We start from the raw sequence: 24,840 nt of genomic DNA, 5'->3' as shown, positions 1-24,840 counted from the left end.
CCTGAATAAATCTTTGTTGGTCTTAAACGTGCTACTGGACTCTGATTTTATTGTGCTACTACGGACCAACATGGCTACCCATTTGAATCAACTGCTTGTCTGATTACTTAACATCAGTGCATTTTTGGTAGTCTGGATAGGCTGAAATAGGGATTGGTTTGTAGACCAGTCCCTGTAGTTTGGACGCCAGTCCTTGCGACAGGACCAAATCTCAGCCATTCTTGGCTGCTGAAAGAAGACTGGATAGCATTCAAGACAGTGGGGAATTGTTTTGTGTCAGACTCAATTCCTGTTAAGTTGGGCTGGAAGCACCATTGATTGCTATAAGGCAGGTGTTGGGCTGAATCCAGTCGAACTTTCTGCCTCCCGCATTTCTAACTGCTGCCCACTGATCTTAATGAAATGTTACTCTTGGGGGGACAGGAGACCCTGGGGAATTACTTGGGGGGGGGTCTGCAGCAGGAAAGGGGAATTACCAAATTAATCTGGATCTAACCCACTGTGAGTAAAAGGAGAGCTAAAATTTAAACCGGGTACCTGGATGTTAGAATTTACTTCACTGACAAGGAAAATCCAGATATGGAAGTGATGGGAAAAAATGGCGTGCAGTCCTGAGCAGGTCTTCTCAGGATCAAGCTCAGGCCTATTCAACGGGTCTTGCTCCCAGGAACGTGCTTTTAAGACTATTCTGTGTATTCAGAATCATTTTTTTCCTGTTATTTTTCTTTTCCCTACTTTTTCTCATTTAGGATTCTTGCTTATTTGACTATGGGTATGGAGGGATGGACAAAGGAAGAATGTGTAACAGATCTGGCTTTTTTGTTGTCGTTTATAAAATAAATTTTTTTCAGAGGGAAATTTTACAGAGAAACCACCATGTTGAAAGGGGAGGTGTGAAAATAAACTGAGACACAAAAAATATCTGGTGCAGATATTCAAACGAATATCTGGGAGACCCAGATCCCCAGTCATGCCACTGAAGCTTGCTGGATGAATCAGGAAAGCTGGCAAAAACATGAGCAGCAACATTCCACTTCAAACAGCATTCGATATAGTAGATCACAAGCCTTTAGCTCACCCCCTCATCAAAGTGGGCATACCGGGGTCAGCACTACATTGGCTGGTCTCCTTTATCCATTGGTGAGGACAGAGCATTGCTAGCGGAGAGGAACAATTGCACTGCTGCCAACTCCAAAGTGGGGTACCATAGGGTGCAATTCTTTTCCCGATATTATTTAACATTTTTATTTGCCCTCTAGAACAGCTGGTTCAGTGATATGGGCTTGAATGTCACCAGTTTGATGATGACATCCAGATCTATCTGTTAATGTGCAACTGGCCAAGTACTCCACCCAAATCCTTGGTTGAGTGTCTGAGAGCCATGACAGAATGGCTTCAGCAAGACTTCCTGAAGCTTAGCCTCTTGAAGACAGAGGCTGGGAATGGTCCACAGGGGGAAGTGCATCTCCCCTACCTTGATGGAGTACAGCTGCACATACCATCAGGAACTTGGAAGTGACCTTCAACACCTCCCCTGCTAAGGAGATGCAAGTCACGCTCTACCTGGCCAAAGAACAGCAATCCACGCAACTGTCACCTCCAAGTTAGACTACTGTAATTTGCTCTATGCAGGCCTACCCTTGACCTGGAAACTACAAAATGGTGCAAAATGCAGCTACTGGTGTCCTTTCAAGGACCCCTTGGAAAGCCCACATTTGACCTATTCTCTAACAGCTACAGTGACTTCCAGTTGAATTCCAGATCAGGTCCAAGGTGTTGGCTTTAACCTGCAAGGCCTTACGTGGTCTGGGTTCTGTGTATCTGAGGGATCACATCTCTAAATACGTCCCCCGAAGAGTGCTGTGATCTGCTAATTCCAACCTGTTGGTGTCCCTGGCCCCAAATAAGTGCATCTGGTTCAACCTGAGCCAGGACCTTCTCAACCCTGGAACCAGCCTGGTGGATTAGCTGCCAGCACAGATATGGGCTCTATCAGAACTACCAACATTCCAAAGTTCCTGCAAAATGGTGCTCTTCCAATAGGTGTACAGTTGAAGTCAATGCAAGCATACTGTAATATAAAATAGGCCTTCCTCCCTTTTCTCTACCTCTCCCCCACCATTGGAGTCCAGGTTATTAGACCTAAATCTCAACCCAGCAATTATCTTTAGAGGGATGGTTGGAGCTTTTGTGTTTTAAATAATAAATTTGTTTTTATTTGTTTACTATTTAATTTTTTTTACTATTTTAAATCATACATGTATGGGTTTTTCACATGTTGTTTGCTGCACCGAGACTGTTGCTGGATAGAGGCAGCCTACCAATCAAATTATCCAATCCAACTAATAAATAAAAAATAAATTAAAAGTCTATGTAGTCAGTCGAGAAAGCCCAGGGAAAGGGCTTAATACCACAAGACTTGGTCTGTCATTCATTGCTAGAGACCAACATGCCCAATTGCCTGGAATTTGTCTGTTTTCTTTCTTTCTTTCTTTCTTTCTTTCTTTCTTTCTTTCTTTCTTTCTTTCTTTCTTTCTTTCTTTCTTTCTTTCTTGCTTGCTTGCTTGCTTGCTTGCTTGCTTGCTTGCTTGCTTGCTTGCTTGCTTGCTTGCTTGATTTCACAACAAAACCCCAGATAAAACAACAAAACCCAATTAAAACCCCATTAATATCAAAACAAGCATTACTATGTCTTGAATCCCCACCCCAAGTGCTCAGAAGCCATTTGTTTAATCATCAGTCCCTTATAAATCCTGAGCTGAGGACTTTGACTTGGATCTGCCTAATCGTTCTGATTCTATCATTGTTGATAGAGTACCACAGTCTCAGTGACTGTTCTCGTTAAACCAGTTTCTTTATCTCTGTTTAGTAGAACAGTGAGGAATATTTTGAAATTACTAAGAAACCATTTCTCAGTCATATTCCTGGGCATGTTGGGACATGTATTTCTGGAGTCACAGCACATACTGAGGCAACTGTGAATGCAATTTGTGTTTTCTTTTGAACATGGAGTATGTCGTATGTATCTCTTAGGTTTTCTCCTAAACAGGGTTGTGTATTTAGTTTTCACAATAAATGTTTAAAAAAAACATTCTGTAGCTTGAATAAATAAAATATCTACTACTACTTCTTACTCCTCACTTCAAGTTCTGATCTTCTTCTAGGATCCAGCCTTTACAGTCATTTGAAGTGACTCTGTTTTTGGCAAGTGTTAGGGCAATGGAAGAGTAGTCACCCATCTAAAAAAAAAGACCTTATATACCTGGAGGATATACAACAACAAAAAAAGCAACTAAAGCTATAGGAAAATCTTCCTTATGAAAAAACACAGGGCTTTTTAGTTTAGAGAAATGATGACAAAGCAAAAGATGAACATGAGAGAGGTTTATATATTGTGTACATGTAAGAGCTTGTACAGATAGAGCTTTTTCCCCTTAGAAAGCTAAAATTCAGCATCCTCCAATGCAATTGGTTGCTGTTAGGTGCAGCAACCCAAAATTATGCAATTTATTGCTACAAGATGTAGTAATAACCACAAGCATAGACGGTTTTAAAGAATGGCATGGACAAGTTAATGGCAGAACATAGGATTTTCAGTGGCTAAGTTGATGGCAATCATTACGTAGACATGAAATAATGGTTTTTCCAGGCAACAGATGAAATTTGGTCAGGAACGGGAACAGGGAGGATCGGACCACTGTGGCAAGGAAAAGCCAATTTCACGAGCAGCGAGAGAACTCCTCAGCTTGATCTAGTGGGAAGCAGCTGACCTATACTGATTACCTGTAGAGATGTGGACCACAGGGGGCAAAATGGTAGTTTTTGGATCTGGATATTAGGGAGACTAAAAATATTGGTATCCTGTGTTATTCAAGTTCCAAATGCCAGCTTGGTATTCAGATCTCGGTTGGGGGAATTCCAAAATATTTCAGCTCCATTATTCCCTGAGAGGAATATTTCCAGGGGAAGACTAGAAGGCATGTATTTTATGCAAATTAAACAAACAAACAAAAAGTAGCTGAGCTGGAGGTGCCTTTCCCCTCCAAAGTTGCAAGAAATCAAATTCTGTGGACACCTGAACAGGGTGCCTCCATTGTTTCCTACAGGGAAATATTCTATTGTTTCTTCAGGGTAGACTATAACCAAACACACAAGAGCAAGCAAAGCAACCACTGGCTAAAAGTCTCCCAATGCATACAGAACCAATAAGCCCAAAGAACCAATACAGAACCAGGCAACCCTGGCGGAAGTATGGAACAATCTGGCAAGCTTAACATAACAAATGTCATACCAGAGAATCCAAACCAAATAAATGTCACAAGAACAACTGCTGCTAATTCAACACATGTCAAATCAGAGAATACAAACCAGAGAATTAAAGCCAATGTTGAACCAGCGAATCCAACACAATACAACTTGAGCAAACTTACAGGACCAACAGAAAGCAATTTCAAAGCACAGAATCTAAGCCAAGCCAACCTGGCAAGCCCATACCAAGCCATGTAAAGAAGATACTGAGACAGATACAGAGAAAAAAATAAAGAAAAAGTAAAGAAAGTGTCTGCCATTAATTACTAACCTTGACATGTTTATTTCTTTAATATTTTTGTTTACTACAACTGAACTCAAAAGGACTGATTAGCTGTCTTAGCAAAGAATTGCCATATTGCATAATTTGGATATTATGACATACTAATTTGCTTTTGCCTTATATCTGTACTCTTTTGATCCTTGTTCTATTTTGTCTGAAGAAGACTGCATGCACTTGAAAACTCATGCCTTCAATAAATCTTTGTTGGTTTTAAACAGGGGTAGTCAAACTGCGGCCCTCCAGATGTCTATGGACTACAATTCCCATGAGGCCCTGCCAGCATTTGCTGGCAGGGACTCATGGGAATTGTAGTCCATGGACATCTAGAGGGCTGCAGTTTGACTACCCCTGGTCTTAAAGGTCCCATTGGACTTCATATTTATTTTGCTACTTCAGACCAAATTGGCTACCCACTTGAATCTAAAGAAAAGACAGTTCTTGGATTCTTAAAATTCTGGCTCTTGATATTCCAGTTACTCTCAGACAATTCCAGAATTTTTCAGTACCCATTTATCAGTATCCTGGAAAATCGCAACTATCATCTGGATACCTGAATATATTCAGAAAATACTGAACTCTCCCTATCGCTAATATAACCAAACAGGGGCTATTGTTTGCGGCCAGACCCCTGCTCACTTTGATGGGTAGTCTGCGAGCAAACACCCTTTGTCAACATGCACTTCACATTTGTATTGTTTTTCAGTCACCCTGCTGGGCTGGAAATATACAAATGTATGTCAGTTTTGACCAAGGCTGACCTGCAATGTCTGCCTCCACACAGAAAAGGGAAATGTATGCTCCAGCCAGATGTCATGTTTTCCAGGAGGTGCAGGGATTCCTCAGATGACATAATTATGAAGCTTCAGGGTTATTCCCCCACTGGCTTTTCTCTCCTCCACTCTAGAAACAATGCCCATCTACAGGAGAGTGGTGGACCTGAGAGAGTTACTAAACTTGTCAACCCTTAAGTCCCTTTTCCTCCCCAATTCACCTGTGGAACCCCAGCTAGTCCATTTCCCATCCTCTAATCCCAGGGTCATCAAGAACTTTGCACTTTTTGTTTTATTTGATTGATGTAACCACAGTTTAGTCCCTTTTCCTGAGAGACTCATAAGAGTCCACCCAGAGCAATTACAGGTATTATTTCTGTCCTGGGAAAACTCTGGCCTTAGCCCAATGTTTTGTCCAAAACAGACAAGGTCATCACCTGCCTACTTGGTTTCTTCTTTATATTCACATAGTCTCATCAAGTACGTTGTTTTAGAGGCCTGGTCACCAAACCATAGCCTGAGGATACAAATTTCCTCTAAGAACTGTGTGTTCCTTGCATATCCTGCATACATTGCCTGCTCTTGTAGCCTCTACACTCTCTTACAGAAAGTTGGCCATTTCTTGTACAGTGAAGGTAGCTATATGCTTATCTTTGTCATTCTTTCCCTGTTTATTTATTTTGAGACTTTTATACCATACCCTCATGAATACTCACCTCAGGGCAGTTCACAATTAATAAATTCCTATGATCCAGTATAACAATCTTTAAAGATAAAACATTAAAAATAATTAAAAATATAATTTATATCTAAAACCGTAAGCCCAGGAGGGGAGAAAGAGGGGAGGATGGAGGGGCTGAGTAGATGTTCAGTCAGTTTTTCTGTTAGCCTCAACCAACTGCTTGGTGGAAGAGCTCCATCATTCAATCCCTGTAGAACTAAGAGTTCCGGCAGGGCCCTGATCTCTCCTGAGAGTTCATTCCACCAAGCTGAAACCAGGGCCAAAAAGACCCTGGCTCTGGTTGAGGCCAATTATACTTCTTTGGAGCTGGACCTTCCAGTTGATTGACATTCACTAATCAAAGAGTTCTCCAGGAGCTGTATACAGATAGGCGGTCTATCAGATATGTAGGACCCAGTCTGCCTATGGCCTTAAACGTTAAGACTTGATCTGGAATTCAACTGAGAGCCACCATAGCTGCTGGAGAACTGGCCGTGTATGGGCTCTCTAAGATGGTGCGGTTGTGTTCTGGACCAGTTGTAGTTTCCAGAGCTAAGCACTCTGGGTAGGGCACTAGTAATTTAACTTGATGAAGATGGAAGAATGCTGCACTACACTTGTAAATCGTGCCTCCGTAGTTAGGGAGGCATCAAAGATTATGCCCAGGTTTCTAGCCATCTATGCAGTTGATAACTGCAGTCTGTCCAACCTGGGTAAGCATGCTTCCTGATCTGGTCCTTTCCTGCCCAGCCACAGGACCTCCGTCTTCAAAGGGTTCAGCTTCAGACAACTTGCTCTGAGCCATTCCACCACTGCATCCAAGCACTCTGCCAGGGAGCTCAAAGGGGTATCTGGCTGGTCGTCCATCAGGAGATAGAGCTGGGTATCATCAGCATATTGAGGACTCCCAAGCCCAAAGGCTAGCGAAGGGACTCTTGAAGATGCTAAATAATGTCAGGGAGAGAATTGCACCCTGCAGAACGTGATGGTGATCCTTTTTATTATTATTATTACTTTTACTATTATTATTATTATTATTTAATTTTTAGACCGCCCTTCTCCCAATAGGTCTCAGGGCGGTTTACAACATAAATAGTTAAAACACAATAAAATCCCCATAAAAACCCCAAGGCCGCGTATAGCCAATACCTTGAATCTGATTCGGAAACAGACTGGTAACCAGTGCAGATGACGAAGCACCGGCTGAATGTGGGCCCTCAAAGGTGTTCTAGTGAGGACCCTGGCAGCCGCATTTTGGACCAGCTGTAACTTCCGAGTCAAAGACAAGGGAAGGCCCGCGTAGAGCGAGTTACAGACCTTGACCTTGATCGCAGAGAAAGCAGGTCAGCCACTAATGGGCTATTACACCCTCTCAACTTTATTTTTCTAACCATGTGTACATGATATTTTGATTCCGATGTGCAAGATTGTTAGCTATTTATATATTGCCTTTTAGCAAAAATCAATTTTATTTAGTTTTATTCTGGCTTGGTTTCTTTATGTGTTTCTAAGGAAGCAACCCTGGTATACACTGGTAGAGATCCCATTGTTGCCCCTCTTGCTATGCTAAATTCCCCAATCGAATTCTAATTTGGGTAACACTATCATACTCTGGTCACATTGGCCCCTTATGCACAGCTGCCGAAACGGCGATTCTGGGTCACATGGGGAAGACGCGAAGCACACCGGTTATGCACGGGACGGGGCGTGATGGCGGCAAAACCCAGAGTAACCGATTATGCATGCGGCGATCCCGGCGCCGCTTCTGGTTGCGCCCCGGTCACCTGGAAGCTGCGCTTTCTTCCGTGTTTCGCTAACGCAGCTTTTTCGGCGGCATGCACTGAAGCTGCGGCCGGTTGCAGCCGCCTCCATGCGTTATCGGTGATTTTAGTCGCCACCATTCCACCCCGAATGTGCGTTATTCCCCCCGTGCATAATGGGTCATTATGAGACAGTAAGACTCACTGGAAAATACAGTAATGCTGGGAAAAGCAGAAGACAGGAGGAAAAGAGGAAGCCCTAGCAAGAGATGGATTGACTCAGTCAAGGAGGCCACTGCCATCTGTTTGCAAGGCCTGAGCAAGGCTGTTAATGATAAGACATTTTGGAGGATGCTAATTCAGAGGGTTGCCAAAAACTGGAAGTGACTTGCTGTCACTTAACTCATATATACCCACCCCAGATGGTATGCAGTGCAGAATGAATTGGGGTGTCTGTATCAAGCTCTCAGTTGTGGACTCTGACCCTGAATAGCAAAGGTTATTTGAAGTTCGACATAGTCAACATATACTATGATAATGTACCTGTTTGCATATGAACAAGAATCCAGGAAACATGCATATGGTCAGGAGAAAGAAAGAAAGAAAGAAAGAAAGAAAGAAAGAAAGAAAGAAAGAAAGAAAGAAAGAAAGAAAGAAAGAAAGAAAGAAAGAAAGAAAGAAAGAAAGAAAGAAATTATTTTAATTGTTATTATTTATTAAATTTCTTTACTGCCCTTACCCGAGGGTTAAGGCCAGTTTACAATATGACAGTACAGTGATAAAACATCATAATACAATTCCATTAAACATTTTAAATTATTAAAACCAGTTTCTATTAAAGTTTTATTTTTAAATCCTAGAAGTTTCTGCTCTTCTTGCTCAAGTGTGTGTGGGGAATAAAGTGCTATGCTGATGTACTCTGTGGCAACTAGATGTTATTCTTACATTGATATGTGCATATCTGTGTAGGGAGGCCAGTTGCATTGATGTTCTATGGGCTTCAACCATAAGCTTGACGGAACTGTTTTAAATCCTGCAGGGCCCTGATCTCGCTTGGAAGAGTGTTCCACAGGCCAGCGCCAGGGCAGAGAAAGTTGTGGCTCTGGTTGAGGGCAATTTTACCTCTCTGGGGCTGGGGACCTTTGCCAGATTTTCTGTGCTGGAGCCTAGGCTCCTCTAAGGTGGATAGGATATATCATGTTTGCCTAATCACAGCAATTTAATATATATCTTGTGCATTATTACATCTCCAATGAGCAGGATTATTGAGTATTGTGCAGCAAGGGAAGATTTTGGATTTGGCTTGGCTCCCCTTTGGGGTTCCCCCAGCTGGCCAAGGGAACACTTGTTGGCAAATGTTCTGGCTTCCTTTTTAATGGACATTCAGATTTTTTTCTACCTTGACTTACAGGTGACTTTAAAAACAATTGCTTGTTGAACTCTCTGATGAATTTTGGCATATGTTGAGACCCATTCCATTTTGCAGTTGGTCACTTCCTGCAGTGTAGGCTTATAGACCCATTATGTATGGGGGTTTCAGCGCACATTCGGGGTGGAATGGTGGCGACTAAAATCACCGATAACGCACAGTGCCGGCTGCAACCGGCCGCAGCTTCGGTGCATGCCACCGAAAAAGCCGCGTTCGCGAAAGGCGGAAGAAAGCGCAGCTTCCGGGTGACCGGGGCGCAACCAGAAGCGGCGCCCGGATCGCCGCGTGCATAATCGGTTACTCTGGGTTTTGCCGCCGTTGCATCCCGTCCCGTGCATAACTGGTATGCTTCGCGTCTTCCCCCTCCGCGTTTTCCATGTGGCCCGAAATAGCTGTTTCAGCAGCCGTGCATAATGGGCCATAAAGGCACTTTACAAATGCCTGTTGGGCTTTTCTTTTTCAGCAGCTGCTTTTACAGTGACCTATTCTGGGAGCCATTCAGCACAACTTAAATGTAGCAGAAGTCTTACCTTTGGTAAACGCTACTAATTCAACGATCCGCATGACGTCGCACACAATCTGCAACACTCCTGTAACACTCCCGCAAAAATCGCTTTGTTGTAGCGCTTTTCGGGGAATCAGGAAAAGTGGATTCCCCCTAAAAAAACGCTACACCTCTGAGCACAGGCTGCAACACATCAGCGAAAGACATGTGCGTTCTCAATGTAGCAGTAGAAAGAATGTCTCTCCCCTGCTCTCGCCCCCAAACTCCCGGAGAAGCAATCGCCATTTTTTTCCCTTAGACCGGGGAAAGCAATGAACCAGCGAGGCTTCTCCGGCTAAAGTCCCTCCACAGAAGTGCTTAACAGTAAAACAATGCTCCCTACTGCAAGTTTCTTTAAGGTTCCCAAGCACAATACAGCCCCTTGTTTGACACTGCCTGTAATTTTGGCCACAAATCGCGCCCGTGGGGGGGGGGGTTTACTTGAGGAGCGTGTAAACGATTAAGCGCCAGCTCCTACACCAGCAAAAAAGGTCTTTCCGAAATGATTGAACACAGATTTGTTGCAACTGGTGTGTTTGCGTTTTTAAAAAACAGTTCTTAAAGGGAAAGGGGTTTTTCGGGAGCATGAATACAACAGCCCATTGGCTGTTCCGTTTGATTGATGGCCAGGGGCGGGAAGAAGCGCAGAAAAATCTCATTTCCTTTGCTGCGATTCCAGCGAGACTGGAAACCTGTAGGGAATGAATACAACGCTACTGGGACTTCAATATTCCACTAAAATTAGAGGTATGCGGAATGACAAAATTCCACTATTTAGTATAGCATTCCTGCATTCTGAAAACATTTGGCAACATTGGTCCTTGTGCAGAAAACCCCTGGAACTAATACATTGACCTATTCTGGAAGTGAAGAGGAACTAAAGAGCCTCTTGATGCGCGTGAAGGAAGAGAGTACAAAAGTTGGCTTGAAACTAAACATCAAGAAAACTAAGATCATGGCATCCGGCCCTCTCCATTCCTGGCAAATAGATGGGGAAGAAATGGAGGTAGTGACAGATTTTATTTTCCTGGGCTCCAAGATCACTGCAGATGGGGACTGCAGCAAAGAAATTAAAAGACACTTGCTCCTGGGGAGGAAAGTTATGGCAAATCTAGACAGCATTCTAAAAAGCAGAGACGTCACCCTGCCAACAAAAGTGCGTTTAGTCAAGGCTATGGTCTTCCCAGTTGCAATGTATGGCTGCGAAAGTTGGACCATAAGGAAGGCCGAGCACCAAAGAATTGAGGCTTTTGAACTCTGGTGCTGGAGAAGACTCTTGCGAGTCCCTTGGACTGCAAGGCGAACAAACCGGTCAGTCCTAGAGGAGATCAGCCCTGACTGCTCTTTAGAAGGCCAGATCCTGAAGATGAAACTCAAATATTTTGGCCACCTCATGAGAAGGAAGGACTCCCTGGAGAAGAGCCTAATGCTGGGAGCGATTGAGGACAAAAGAAGGGGATGACAGAGAATGAGGTGGCTGGATGGAGTCACTGAAGTAGTCGGTGCAAACTTAAATGGACTCCGGGGAATAGTAGAGAACAGGAAGGCCTGCAGGATCATTGTCCGTGGGGTCGCGATGGGTCAGACACGACTTTGCAACTAACAACATTCTCTCCAGATGTCCATGGACTACATGTGCTGGCAGAGGCTCACAGAAATTGTGGTCCATGGACTTTTGGAGAACCACAGTTTGGCCACCTCTGCTCTGGACTTTTCCTATTAAAGGGAAGCCAAATCCGGTAGTACTGCACCCAGCTCTTCACACTGCTGGGGAACTATTTCTGCCCTGCTTCTTTCTCCCATGGGGATCCAGAACAGCTTACATCATTCTCCCCTCTTCCATTTTATCCTCACCACAACCCTGTGAGGTCGATTAGGCTGAGAGTGTGTGACTGGCCCAAGGTCACCCAACCAGCTTCCATGGCACAAGGGGGGAATCAAACCCTGGGTCTCCCAGATACTAGTCCAGCACTCCAACCCACTACACCACACTCAGAATACTCCATGCAAAGCAGCAAAGAGTAAACCTGGAGGGAGAGCAGGAGCCCTTCCTTTCTTCACAGTGGCATTAGGGGCCTGTTTGGGCTCTTGTTTTTTTACACAAAGCCATTCCCTGCAGCTGCTGTGGGGCTGCAAGGAGCCTGAGTTGGTTTCAGAGAACCCAGACATGGCCTTGAATAGGACTTGATTTGGGAGCAGAGATCAATCTGACAGTGTTCAAAGCATTAAGATATTTCATAAAGAATTAACAAGTGCAGAGAACATTTTGAAACAACAACAAAATGAGCAAAAAAGCTGAAGAAAGTAACCCTAGTTCTGATGTACCCTAAAGGATAGATAGGATATTTAATTCTTGTAGTCACAAGTATTCAGAAATGCTCCATTACCTAAGTTTCATGGAGTAGAGTAGATACACTACTGATTCCTGGGGATCCCCTGTTCCCTAGAAGCAGCATTTCAGGGGGTGTTTTGGGTTGCTGTGGAAAGGGGGAATTGGTTAAAATGCACCCTCTTTGTACCTGTGGAAAGCTAGGTGGGGTCCTCCCCTGTTTTTGCCCCTTACTTTCTTTGGGATGCAGTTGGGCTTGAATGTGCACTTTTTCCTAGTGCACATACTGTGCTACTAGAAACATTTCTCAGTGTTTTTCATTCAGTGCATGAGTCCTTTTGCACACCAGTGTTTCTTCTGCATAAGCACTAAGCAGTGGATGCCCTAACTTCTGCCGCTGATTCCACATAAGTCATCATCATAGTATATAATTTACAGTGCCACTTCAGGAGAACTAAAGCAGATTCCATTCAGATATTTTGCTTTGTTTTGGCTTCCAAACTACAAAACGTTTTAAAAAACATACTTACTCAACACAATACTGCTCTGATTGCCCTTGCCCTTCTCTTAGTACACTCTGCTGGACCCCATCCCTTTTGGAAACAGCACAGTCCAAGAGTGTTTGCAGACCATCTTGATGGAGAGGGTCATATTTTCTGGCCCTACAAAGATCCTGCTTATATTGTTGTAATTTCAGTGCTGTTTGCCACACCAATTCCCCCTGCTGTAGTACCAGCAGGCTTGGGGGGGGGGTTGTGGGGGAAAACAGGCATACACACACATAAAAACCCACATTAACTTTTTTTCTGTTTATAAGAAGCCCTCCAAAAGCTTGCTGGGGAACGGGGAAAATGCAAGGGAATGGCTACCATGAGGGGTCTGATGGAGAGAGTGTGCAGAAGACTTCTGTGTGGAAACTCTGTTGTGAATGCACATGCCTTTACATTTGCAGTTGTGATCAAAGCAAAACAGAAAATTCTTACTGCGTGGAAGGCAGCCCTGCGTACCTATTTCATTTGAAACAGATTCAGAGGATATGATAGAGTTGGGGACAGGAAATTGGATAGGATACTATTGGACAGGAAATAAAAAAGCTGTTTGAAATATATCTCCATATTATGCATAGGAATTTCCATGCCAATATTTTGAAACAAAAGAAGTGGTCTCTCTCAAAAGCAAAGCACAGGAACATTTTAAAAAAGATTTATAAAGAGCCGTGGTCTTCATTAGCCAATTCCTCTAATATTTTGCAGTTCTACTGTATAAATTCCAGGTTATAGTTTGGTTTTTGAGTGTGGTTTAAAAATTATTTTTTGTTCTATAGTGAAGTTATACATACTACGTGATACTGAGCCACATATGCTTCAATTATTTATAAAGCTCTACTGTCTTTTTGTGGGAATATGCAAGAGCTGCAGTGTGTGCATAATTGAGCAGAATATAAAGGGTGTCCAGCAGGGGGCATCGGAGATGGTGTACATTTAGCAAAAATAGGATAGGAACTTCCTGATGATTTTCAGATTACCTCCTCCAGTGTCCTGATTGGCTCAACCGGAGACTTCCTGCTTTTCTAGTGTACTTCCTCCTTGAAGACAGCTAACTAGCTAGGTCTTTTCTCTCTTCTTTCTATACTAGGATTTTTCAACCAAGGTTTCATGAAACCCTGGGGCTTCATGACAACCCTAGAACTATTACCTGAATGGGTGGGAATTAATTAATTTTTAATATTTTTAATTGTTAAACATTTATCAGTGATATGACCGTATATAGTCATGTTGACCCCCCCCCCTCACAAAATGAAACAACATAAGAGGGAACAAAGTAACCCAACTTGTGTGTACAAATTAGGAACCTAAAAGGTTGAGCGGCAGCAGAATAGGTCTAAGTATATAAAATTAAAATGTAAATATTTATTACAATATATGTGCACATATAAAACTTAAAAACATCAACATGTATCACGCTCTGTTGCACAAATCCTAAACATTTTGACACATCGATAAATGACCAAATAATCTAACACGTTGCATTTTGAAGAATATTCTAATTGCTCCAAGAGATATATTTGGATACTTTTCATTAAGGTGGGAGTCTCTCCATTCATATTGCTTACCATCTTATAGTCCTCATTACATCACATGAGTGCATTTAAATATTGGACCACTAAAGAAGATCCCTAGAGGGGTTGAAACGCGTTTGGTTATTTGGTAATTTAACCATGTATCAAAATGTTTTGGATTTGTGCAATAGAGTGTGGAACACGTTTTTAAGTTTTCTATGTGTACATGTATTGTAATAAATATTTGTTTTTTAATATTTTATAATTATACCTATTCTGTTGCTGCTTAGCCTTTTGGCCCTCTTCCAAAATGGCCAATGATGGGCCTTCGAGGGGGTGGGAAGGGGAGAGCCCCCAGATGGGCATGTACATGGCTATGCTTCTCAACCATATTCTGCACAATTGCTTTACTTCTGGGGTTTCTCAAAGCCTGAAGAATATTTCAAGGGTTTCTCAATGGTAAAAAAGTTGGGAAAGGCTGTTCTATATATAGTTGTTTCTCTTCATAAATAAAGCCCATTTTATTCTTTGAGCAGCCTGGTGTTTCGCTCTCTCTGCATACTGAAAGTCTGCCAATACTTTACTCATCTAATTCCAAGGACATTGTTGATTTTCTGAACCAGTGCTTAGGGTTGATAATGGAGTGGATGAGGGCAAACATGCTGAAACTTTATCCTGACAACAGAACTGGTGGCACCTTTTAGACCAACAAAGTCCAGCAGAAACTTTAAGATGAACACATTTTAATTCCGGGTGTGTGCACACTTACTTCGGACTAATATGGCTATCCACCTGAATCTTTTATCCTGAGAAGGCAGAAGTTCTCTGGGCCAGTAAAAAGGCAGATCAGGGACTTCAGCTCTCGCTAGGCTTGGATGAGGTTATATTCCCCTTGAAAGGCCAGACTCCCAGTTTAGGGGTGCTGCTGGATTCACTTACCGTGCCTTGGAATGATTTTGCCCAGCTTCAGTTAGTGGATCAGTTGCCCCATTCCTGTTTCAGTCAGTTCTAACCATAGTGATCCATTCCTTAGTTACATCTCGACCAGGTTGTTGCAGTGTGCTCCCTTAAAATGTAGCCACACAATGTCTGCATGCATGTATAATGGTTTGGGACCTGCAGGTGTTTTCTGCTAGCTCTTCTGAGTCTCTCTCCCAGGAGGTTTCCTTCTGCCAAAGGAAAAGTGCCTCTGCCAGCCAACAATAAATTATTTTACCCTTCACCATGAGCACTGGAACATGTCCATCTTGCAGATGAGCAATAAACATTATTTTTGGGTGCTTTGAGCCTTTGAATGCCATCTTATGGTGCAGTGCATCAAGAAAAACATACCTATTCTGTTACTTCCAAATCTTTCGGCTCCAAAATAAAAGCTTATCATTTATATACGCTGGCATGTTCAATAGGCCCTCTTTGAGCTCTGACTATGTCCTTGGGAAGGATCTACTTACCTACCTATAAAATGGGGGAGGGGGGCAAATAATCCAAATTGAACAGCTGTCTCCTTGCTAATTGGTTCATTACAAACACTCATTTCTCTAGTATATAATAATGAGATACATCTTGCAATAAATATGCCAGCTAAGCACTACAGTATTGTCTCTCTAATTTAATGGACCCACAGTGGGGAGGAGAGACAGTTCATGTTTCACATCTCATTTTGCCTTTGAATAACCAGTAACACATTGCTAAAAGCTGGCTACATGGAACAAGTGCTTCATTTGCTACTCTTGCCTTCTGCTAAATTGCAGCATTTTGATGGCAGGAGAGTGGAGAAGGGGAGAGAAGGAGCCGACTGTTTTCTAAAAAGCTGATCAGCTGACATTTAATTGCGGTTATGCTTTTTTTATTGCTTTTGGCTTAACCTTCCCCTCTCCTCCTGTACTACCTAAATAACAGAGTGGTATCTTTTGCCATGGAAAACAAAAACCTATTAAATGTCAGGCACAAAGGGGAATAAAAAGATGCTGACATTTTGCTTTGCAAGGACAAATTAATTTATGAAAGGAATGTATGCTTGCCACAACTTATGGAAAAAAATCTCTACGGAGAAAATTATATTAGCTAAAAGAAAATGCTAATATAAACTCCTGGTAGTACTGAAACGATAGGGATGACCGGTTTTTACTTAATGTCAAAGTGTCTCTGACCAGTGTTCTTCCTCTGCAGACAGGAAGATACAGTTGTGTCATGTACACGTGTGCTTCCTTCTGTGGAATCTTGTTGCACACAGAACACACACACAGATGTGTCACCATCCAGAAGAACAGTAACTTTTTATAGACAAGAAATGAGTGCAGTTTTTTTGCTCAGAATAGGCAATTCTCCTACTACAATGGAAAGTGGATTACCTAGATTCCCTGAAGCAACTGATTTAACAATGATTCAGGTTTTTTGGGAGGGGGGGGGTGATAAACAGTGTTGCCTAGAAAGCTCTTTGGAGAGTTTGTTTGAGTTTGTGTGTATTGTATTAATGCTAATATTACTTTTCAAGAAAGTTAATTATATTACTGTTGATGTTACTTCTTAAGTAAGTAAGGAACATGAACAAGGCTTCCATCTGCAAAAACAAATTCTGTCATGATGCCAAAAAAACCCTTCTAGAGTCCTGGTACCCTGGTGTGTATGCCTTAAAAATTGCTGTTTTTCAGCCCCCAGATGAAGTTATTCTTATTCATTTATTTGATTTCTTACCTGCTGCTCTTGAAATCATCTCGTGGCAGATTATAATGCTCTGTCTTCCTTTCTTGGCTTGTAATTTGCTACTATGATGGCTGCTTTTTTATTTTCATGCTGCTAATTTTAGCATCCTTTAGTATCATTTTGTTATGAAATTGATCCCAGCCTTTGTGAAGAAGTTCAAAAGGTTTATATACATACCGTGTTTCCCCGAAAATAAGACATACCCATAAAATAAGCCATAGCAGGATTTCTAAGTGTTTGCACAATATAAGCCATAGAAGTAAAGCTGTGGCTGCCATATTACTCAGCACTATTGGTCTCTCTCCCCCAACACCAACCAGCAACAGTCTGTGGTAGGGTTGCAGCCACTTCAGCACTCACAGATGCCCGAGGCGACCAGCACCACAGCATGGAGGGGAGGGACGGAGCCAGCACCAGCACGCCAGCCAGCACCCGCATGCAACCAAACCAAAAGTCCCAGAATGAACCAGGCATTTCGAGCTTGTCCATTTGACTTCTGCCCATGTAGAAGTGGGGGGGGGGGAAAGTAAAATGGACCACTGAAATGGCTGCAAGCCATTTCAATATAAGTTGACTGGTCAGCTCCCAGCCATTTAAATCGCACATTTTACCTCCCTCACCAAATGGAGGGAAGTTAAACAAACTGATGAAATAACTTTGATTTCTCTATTTCCTTTTCTCTGTGTTCCCAGGCTTTTTCCTTTTTGAAAATAAGTTAATGTATGCTTTGATACATGATTTGCCCCACCACTTTTTATTCTGATTTATTTGTTTACAGTTCTTCCTTTTACTTCTGAAAACTTTATGTGTCTTCTGTATTGTGGGTTGGATCCTCCCAGCTTTTTTGTTAAATAAAGATGGAGGAGAAGCCCTTTTTGACCACCACCAGAAAGCCTATCATGAGACCTTATATCCAAGGGCCACACTTGACAGGAGCTGCAGTGAGGAAGGGCATTAAGCAAAAAAGCTGGCAGGCAGCAACCCCGGTTTGATATTGGGTTTTCAAATATCCTTTATTTTATCATTATTTATGAGGTCATGCACTTTTATGTCTTTACTGGCCTGGTAACTGAAAAAGTGGATAGCTGCATTTGGTGTTTGTGTGATATACCTTTTTAAATACAACTCATTTTTTTCCTTTCATTGAATTTATCCTATAAATGTTCTAAATGTCCAGGCATTCTTTGCAGGGGTGTCTGTCAAAATTTTTCCTCCTCACAGAATATCAGATTCTTTGCTCATTCTTCATCTATCATATTTTAAATTTATGTTTTATTATTATGCGGAGCGGTAATAATAAAAGGGTAAGAGCAATGTGAGAGGAGAAAGGGTGGGCCCTGTCCGGGATAAAAACTTCACGCTGCGGGTGGGGGGGGGGTCAGCAGTAGGCAGGGGCCTTCTCCCGGGCCCAGGGACAGCCTCGCTGTGTCGCAGATGCGCCTGAGAACACCTTTAGCCTGGGAGGGGGAGGCCTTCCCAGGCAGGCGGGAGCATGATCGCCGGCTCGCAGAGCCGCTAATCGCGCTACCACCCGCCTGGGAATGCCTTTAGCCTGGGGGGGGGGGTGAAGAAGGTCTTCCCAGGCGGCCTTGGAAAGCTCAGTCACTGTTCATTTGCTGATTCTTGTGATGACAGGGCTCAGCATGCACGTCTGAGGTAAAATTAAATAAAAAATCACTACTGATTTTTAACTTTTACTGAAGTCTGCAAATATTCTCCAAATTATATCTAGAATTCCTGTTTATGAGAGGGCAAGGGGATGTCCAGCTGCATTCATTTCATTAGTTATTCCTTTTGTTTTATTTGGGGTGCGCTTGTTAGTTTTGCCAGGGTTTTTAAACATTCACAGTTATATGGATTAATTTTCCTAAATCGTTCTGTTCTGGATTCCTCAAAAGTTGGTAGCAGTTTTGATGCTAAATTTCATGTGGGAAAGTTTGTTTCTAAGTATTCCCATGCAAGACAACTTTTCTCAGGCCTCTTTTCTGCAAAGGTCCCAAAGTTCACTGGAATGCAGAGCCATACTTTTGGGTTATTTTTGTCAGTTTGTTTACTCATTACCTCCAACTCTTATAAAAAAGGCCTCGTGTTCATCTGTAATTTTCCTCAGCAACTTCCCTTATGAAGACAGATTTCTGTCATTTAGAAGGAAACTGAAACAGTAAATGCTTTTAAAGTGTGGGAAAATGTTATTCCTTTATTTCCTCATCCCTCTCTTTTATTTTGGTAGATTGACATGGGACCTAGTATGGTTATCATTCCCAGGACAAGTGGTTGACTGCAGTTGTCTTGTGGTTGGTCTGCACTAATGGGAGCTGCAGAAAGGAAATTAAAGGTAAGCAAATGGCAAATAACTTTCTGTTAATGTGTATTGATCCCACATTGCAGTGTGGTAGTTTAAAGTCTGACAAATTAATATCAAAGTGGAATTTATATTAAAATAAAATTTTATTAGCTTACTTAGACATTTATATCCTGCTATTCTCCCCAACAGGAACCCAAAGCAGCTTACATCCCTTTTCTTCCTTTAATTTATTTCCTCAAAACAACCATGTGAGATAGGTTAGCTGAGAGAGAGTGATGGGCCAAAGGTCACTCAACAAGCTTTCATGACAGAGTAAACATTGGAACTCATGTCTTCCACAGCATAGTTCATACAAGCATAATTCATGCCACTGTACCAATGAATTTAGTTTGTTTTGTTTGTGGGTAGTTTTGAGGGCAACATCTGAAACACGAAATGTCCAACCAGTGCAGTTCTTCCATCTTTGCAAGGTGGGGGCGGGGGGGGGAGGCAAAAATGTGTGATTTCTCCCTTGATAGTAGAGGAATGTATGTTTTGTATAGAGAAAGCAACTTCCAGGGGGGAGGGGAATCTAGTATATTTGTAAACTCCAGTAATGAGATTTTTTTTCATGATTATTAATGCTTAACTTTCTATCTTATGAAAGTAAACTATGTGGGCTTTCCCCAGATGATTTATCTCATGATAAAATTCAGTCAAATTGTACTGAGAGCAAGTTTGGTGCAGTGGTTAGGAATGCGTTCTTCTAATCTGGCATGCCAGGCTCAGTTCTGCACTCCCCCACATGCAGCCAGCAGGTTGACCTTGGGCTCACCACAGCCCTGATAAAGCTGTTCTGACCAAGCAGTGATATCAGGGCTCTCTCAACCTCACCCACCTCACAGGGTATCTGTTGTGGGGAGAGGAAAGGGAAGACGACTGTAAGCCGCTTTGAGCCTCTTTCAGGTAGAGAAAAGCGGCATATAAGAACCATATAAGAACCAACTCTTCTTCTTCTACTTGATACTTAGGATCAATTTTATTAGAGAAAAACTGGTAATGCACACGTGCGGCATATATAAAGAGACACATGTATACTAAAGTACAAAGTGTCTACTATTGAAAGAGTGTTTTCATTCTTGCATATTCAATGACAATAGTATTGTTTTTGCTTTCACATTAACATGAGAAGCTTAGATACTTTTGTAGGTGTTATTCATTATTAATACTTGTTATCAGAACAGGAGGGCAGGATGTTGTATCTTGCTTCTGAAAGATAAAAGTTCAATAATGTCTGAAATTATTCCAGAATTTTATTTGGTTCTGATTCCCACAGAGCCAGTATTGTATTATTATTGTTTGGCACATATTTATATTCCTCCAAGGAAGTAAGGGTGGCAACCATTTTTCTTTTCCTCCATTTAAGTCTCACAACAAACTTGTGAATGGGTAAACTGGAGGACTGTAGACTGGATTTTCAGATGGTTAGGTGGATAGTGAACTGGTTAGAAAACCACGCCCAAAGAGTGGTTGTCAATGGTATTTCATCAGCTTGGAGGGAGGTGAGCAGTGGGGTGCCACAGGGCTTGGTTCTGGGTCCGGCATTTTTCAGCATTTTAATCGCCAAGTGGGGAGGAATAGCGAACACCTCAGAAGATGCAGTTCAAAAAGATCTGAACACTGGGAAATCAGGCAAATGAGAACAAGATACAATTCAGTAAGGAGAAGTGCAGAGTTCTACATCTGGGTCACAGAAATGAGAAGCATGCATATTGGATGGGGATACATTTCTGGGTAGCAGTCTGTGGGAACAAGATCTTGGGGTATTTGTGGATTGTAAGCTAAATATGAGCAGACAGTGTGATGCGGCAGTAAAGAAAGCAAATGCAGACTTGGGCTGTATCAAGAAATCCATCACATCAAAATTGCAAGATATCATATTCCCAGCCTGGAGTACTGTGTGCAGTTCTGGAGGCCTCAGCATGGGAAAAATTGAGAGGGTGCAGAGGAGAGTGATGGGGATGATTTGGGGCCTGGGGACCAAACTCTATGAGGAAAGGCTGAATAACTTGGAAATATTCGGCCTGGAGCAGAGGAGGCTGAGAGGGGACACGATTGCTGTTTTTAAGTACTGAAAGGTTGTCACTTAGAGGAGGGTAGAAAGTGGTTCCTGTTGGCAGCAGAGGACAATAATGGCTTTAAACAACATGTAGGACAGTACCAACTTGATATCGGGGGGGGGGGATTCACAGTTAGACTAGTTCAGCAGTAAAATAGGCTGCCTAAGGAGAAGTACTCTCACTGCCAGTCTGTAAGAAGCAGCTGATGAACAGATCCATATCCTGGAAGCTTTCGGCTGATCCTGCAATGAGCGGGGGTTTAACTAGATGGCTGTATGGCCCCTTCCAGCTCTATGATTCTATGATTACATTAAAACAATGGCTGGCGGGTGCCCTTCCGATTACAGTGGACTTCTGGAACAGCAGAAGAAATCCCACAATCAATAGTGGAATGGTCAGCACCCTGGGCCAGCTACCACAAGGGCCAAATCTCCTGTGTGCTTTGTGAGCTAGCTAATCAATGCTTTCAAACACAGTAAACAAACTTACTTTAACAAGGTATTTACCATTTCAGTCAAGCATTTCAAGTGCACATCTTAAAATGCGGTATGCAGCAGGACTATGACATCTTGTGATTTTGATGTGATGCCTCTGTTGATACAGCCCAAGACTGCATTTGCCTTCTTTACCGCCACATCACACTGTCTCCTCAAATTTAATGTAGGAGAGTCATAAGTCTTCTGTCCAGCCTTGCCCTGTGATCAGCTTGATGAGGAAGACCAGCTTGGTGTAGTGGTTCAGAGTGGCGGTCTCTGATCTGGAAAGCCAGGTTTGTATCCCTCCTCCTCCTCATGCAGCCAGCTGGGTGACCTTGGGCTAGTCACAGTCCTGTTAGAGCAGTTCTCATAGAGCAGTCCTGTCAGAGTTCTCTCAGTCCCACCTACCTCACAGGGTGTCTGTTGCGGGAAGAGAAAGGAAAGGCAATTGTAAGCCACTTCGAGTCTTCTTGGAGCAGTGAAAAGCGGGATATAAAATCAACTCTTCTTATACATCAGACTTGTACCTTTTCTGACATCTGAAATGGTGTCTATGGCCTCAGGTAATTTAAGTTTTTTTCCTTTGGTTGCCTGGCAACTTTACAAAAGCCTTCTCCTTTCTCCCAGTCTGAGCTTTTGTTAGTAAGGGTTTTCACAAAGCCGGTGATAGCAGCAGGGGGTAGAAGGAAGCAGCATTGCGGCATGGAGCCACCCCCCAGTTAGGGTGTTTTGTGTGAGAGAAAGAAAGCAGAGGTCAGGGAAGACAGGAGCGCTCAGTGTACGTCTTTATTACCGTACTGCTGCTATTATTCAGCATACATTTACAATTCAGTTCCGTAATGTTCTAATATGTTATTGGATCAACTCGGTTTCAGGCTTTAGAAGAAACTGGCTTCCTGCAAGATAAAGGGGCACTCTAGAAAGAAGGAACAAAACGTGCAGAATTAGAAGTACACATTCTTCTTTAAACAGGAGTTCATACTTGTCCTTTGCTTTAAGATTCATTGTTAACAGAAGAGGTTTGGGGTGGCTGTAGCAAGACCAGGTATCACTATTTTCTGCTTTGTCTGTTTTAACTGTGGCTTGATAGTACTTGAAAGAAGGGTCTGGGATCCATCAGCCCCACAGGCTTAGTCATACTGTCTCAAATGATCCTCACTGTGAAGAATGCATGAAGCTGTCTTAAATTGAATCAGAGTGTTGGCTCATCAGGGTCAGTAGTGTCTAGTCTACTCAGTCTGGTAGTGGCTCTCCAGGATCTTATGTCCTTCACCTGATATGCAACTAGATCCTTTTAACTGGTGACTGAACCAGAGACCTTCTGCACGCCAAGCAGATGCTTACCACAGAGCTGGGCCCTCTTGCACTTGGTAGCTAGTTTGTTACATAACAAAGGCCAGTAAGGTAAGCCTGGCATGTATGGACTACCAGGGGTGGCCAAACCGTGGCTCTCCAGATGTCCATGGACTACAATTCCCATGAGTCCCTGCCATCACATACTGATAGGGTACATGGGAATTATAGTCCATGGAGAGCCACAGTTTGGTCACCTCTTATTTAAAATTCAGCTAAGGTAGGAAAAAGTCTCTAAAAATGACCCCTTTCAGCTAATACTCCAACACGTTGCATTTACTTCCCTCCTCCCCTTCTTTCAAAACAAACTTCAGTAGGAAGTGAATTTCATAAGAGATGGCAGAGGCCAGTGTGCTTAACTCTTTCTCTATTTGCAGCTTTTCCATGGGAAGCACCGTTCCCAGCAGCTTCTACCTCACAGGGCTCCTGATATTCCTTTATCCTGATACAGCTGTATCCGGGAACTTATGGAAGGGAAGTAGTTGGGGGAAGAGGAGAAGCAGGGCCAGTTGGAGGGGAGGGCCATTTGGCCTGGACTTGAAGCTCAAAGGCAGCCTCAGTTTTTAAAAAATGGTGTGGGGGAGGGGTCTGATGTATTCGCAACTTTTGCATAGCATGTCATTTTTATTATGGCCTTGAAAACTGGAAATGACCCAGGCCTCTGCATCTCTGATAGGGCCTGAGGAGGAATCACAAAGAAAAGGCATTGGGTGAGGTTGACATTTTTGAGGTAGAATCTGGGGATCGCCTGGAATTACAGCTCATCTCCAGATTAAATAGATCAGTTCCCCTGGAGAAAATTGCTGCTTAGGATGGTGGACCTCATAGCATTGTACTCCACGGTGGTCCCTCACCAACCCAAATCCTGCCCACTCCCAGCTCCACCCCCAAAGTCTCCAAGTACTTCCCAACCCTGAACTGGCAACTCTAGGTGGGGAAGTGTTTAGTCTTCCCATGTCCCCTGCCTCTTTTCTTCTGAAGGACACCCCGAACATCTAAAAATAAGGAATGGACAGGTTTGAAATACACACAATTTTTGTGCAACATACAGTCTGGCTGTTAATTGCATTTGAACTGGTTGGCTTTACATTTGATCTGGATTCACTGGTCTGATCCAGTGGGAGTCTTCATAGGTTATGTTAGCGGTGCTGGTGGGCGTAGAATGGAGGCACAGGGTCCCCTGGTAGCCAATGGGGGTGGTCAGGGGGAGCCAGACAACTCTGTTCTTTAAAAACACACACACACAATTTTACATTTTCACTAGAGCACTACAAATTTTACATCAAGAAAAAAACGGTAAACCATATAATCTGTCCACGTAATCCATGTAATCAGGGTCCACAAGGCAGCAAACAAAAAAATAGAAGTTTGGGTGGTTAAATATATATATATTTATGTGCTAAAATTTTATTTGTATATTTAATTCCTTTTTGTTTGTTTTACAAATTTGATGGGGGTGTAAATCCTGACCCCTGGAATTCATACACAGAAATCTTGTTGTTTTCTAAGTCTTACTAAAAAATTCTCACACATTTTCAAATGTGTATTTGCAGTCTTGAGAAGGGGGTTCTTTTTACAAGGAAAGCTGATGGTGCTCTAGCCATGGTTAAAGATGCTCTAGTAACATCTACATTAGGCTACTGTCATACTGCCACTTTGTCTTTGTGTGGACACTTATTCCAAAATATGGCCAGTCAGTTA

At 42.7% G+C, this 24,840-nt stretch overlaps 1 protein-coding gene across 5 annotated transcripts in view; it reads left to right on the top strand.

The window, feature by feature from the left end:
- The window catches only part of LOC143836597 (uncharacterized), a 301,478-nt gene that overhangs the window by 58,601 nt on the left and 218,037 nt on the right, over nt 1–24,840 (top strand). For 4 of the 5 annotated variants that reach the window (XR_013230664.1, XR_013230674.1, XM_077336204.1 and 1 more), the window contains one exon: nt 19,137–19,241. The exons of the other annotated variant lie outside the window; for it this stretch is intronic. Coding sequence is in view for 2 of the 4 variants with exons in the window: in XM_077336204.1 (XP_077192319.1) it covers nt 19,215–19,241 (27 nt within the window). In the remaining 2 variants the exon portion in view is untranslated. The remainder of the gene's footprint in view (nt 1–19,136; nt 19,242–24,840) is intronic. 5 annotated transcript variants of the gene reach the window in all.

This window comes from Paroedura picta, chromosome 1, assembly GCF_049243985.1.
Source record: "Paroedura picta isolate Pp20150507F chromosome 1, Ppicta_v3.0, whole genome shotgun sequence".
Classification (NCBI taxonomy): Eukaryota; Metazoa; Chordata; class Lepidosauria; order Squamata; family Gekkonidae; genus Paroedura; species Paroedura picta.
The sequence above is the reverse complement of the archived record's forward strand: the minus strand, read 5'-3'. Positions and strand labels throughout refer to the sequence as shown.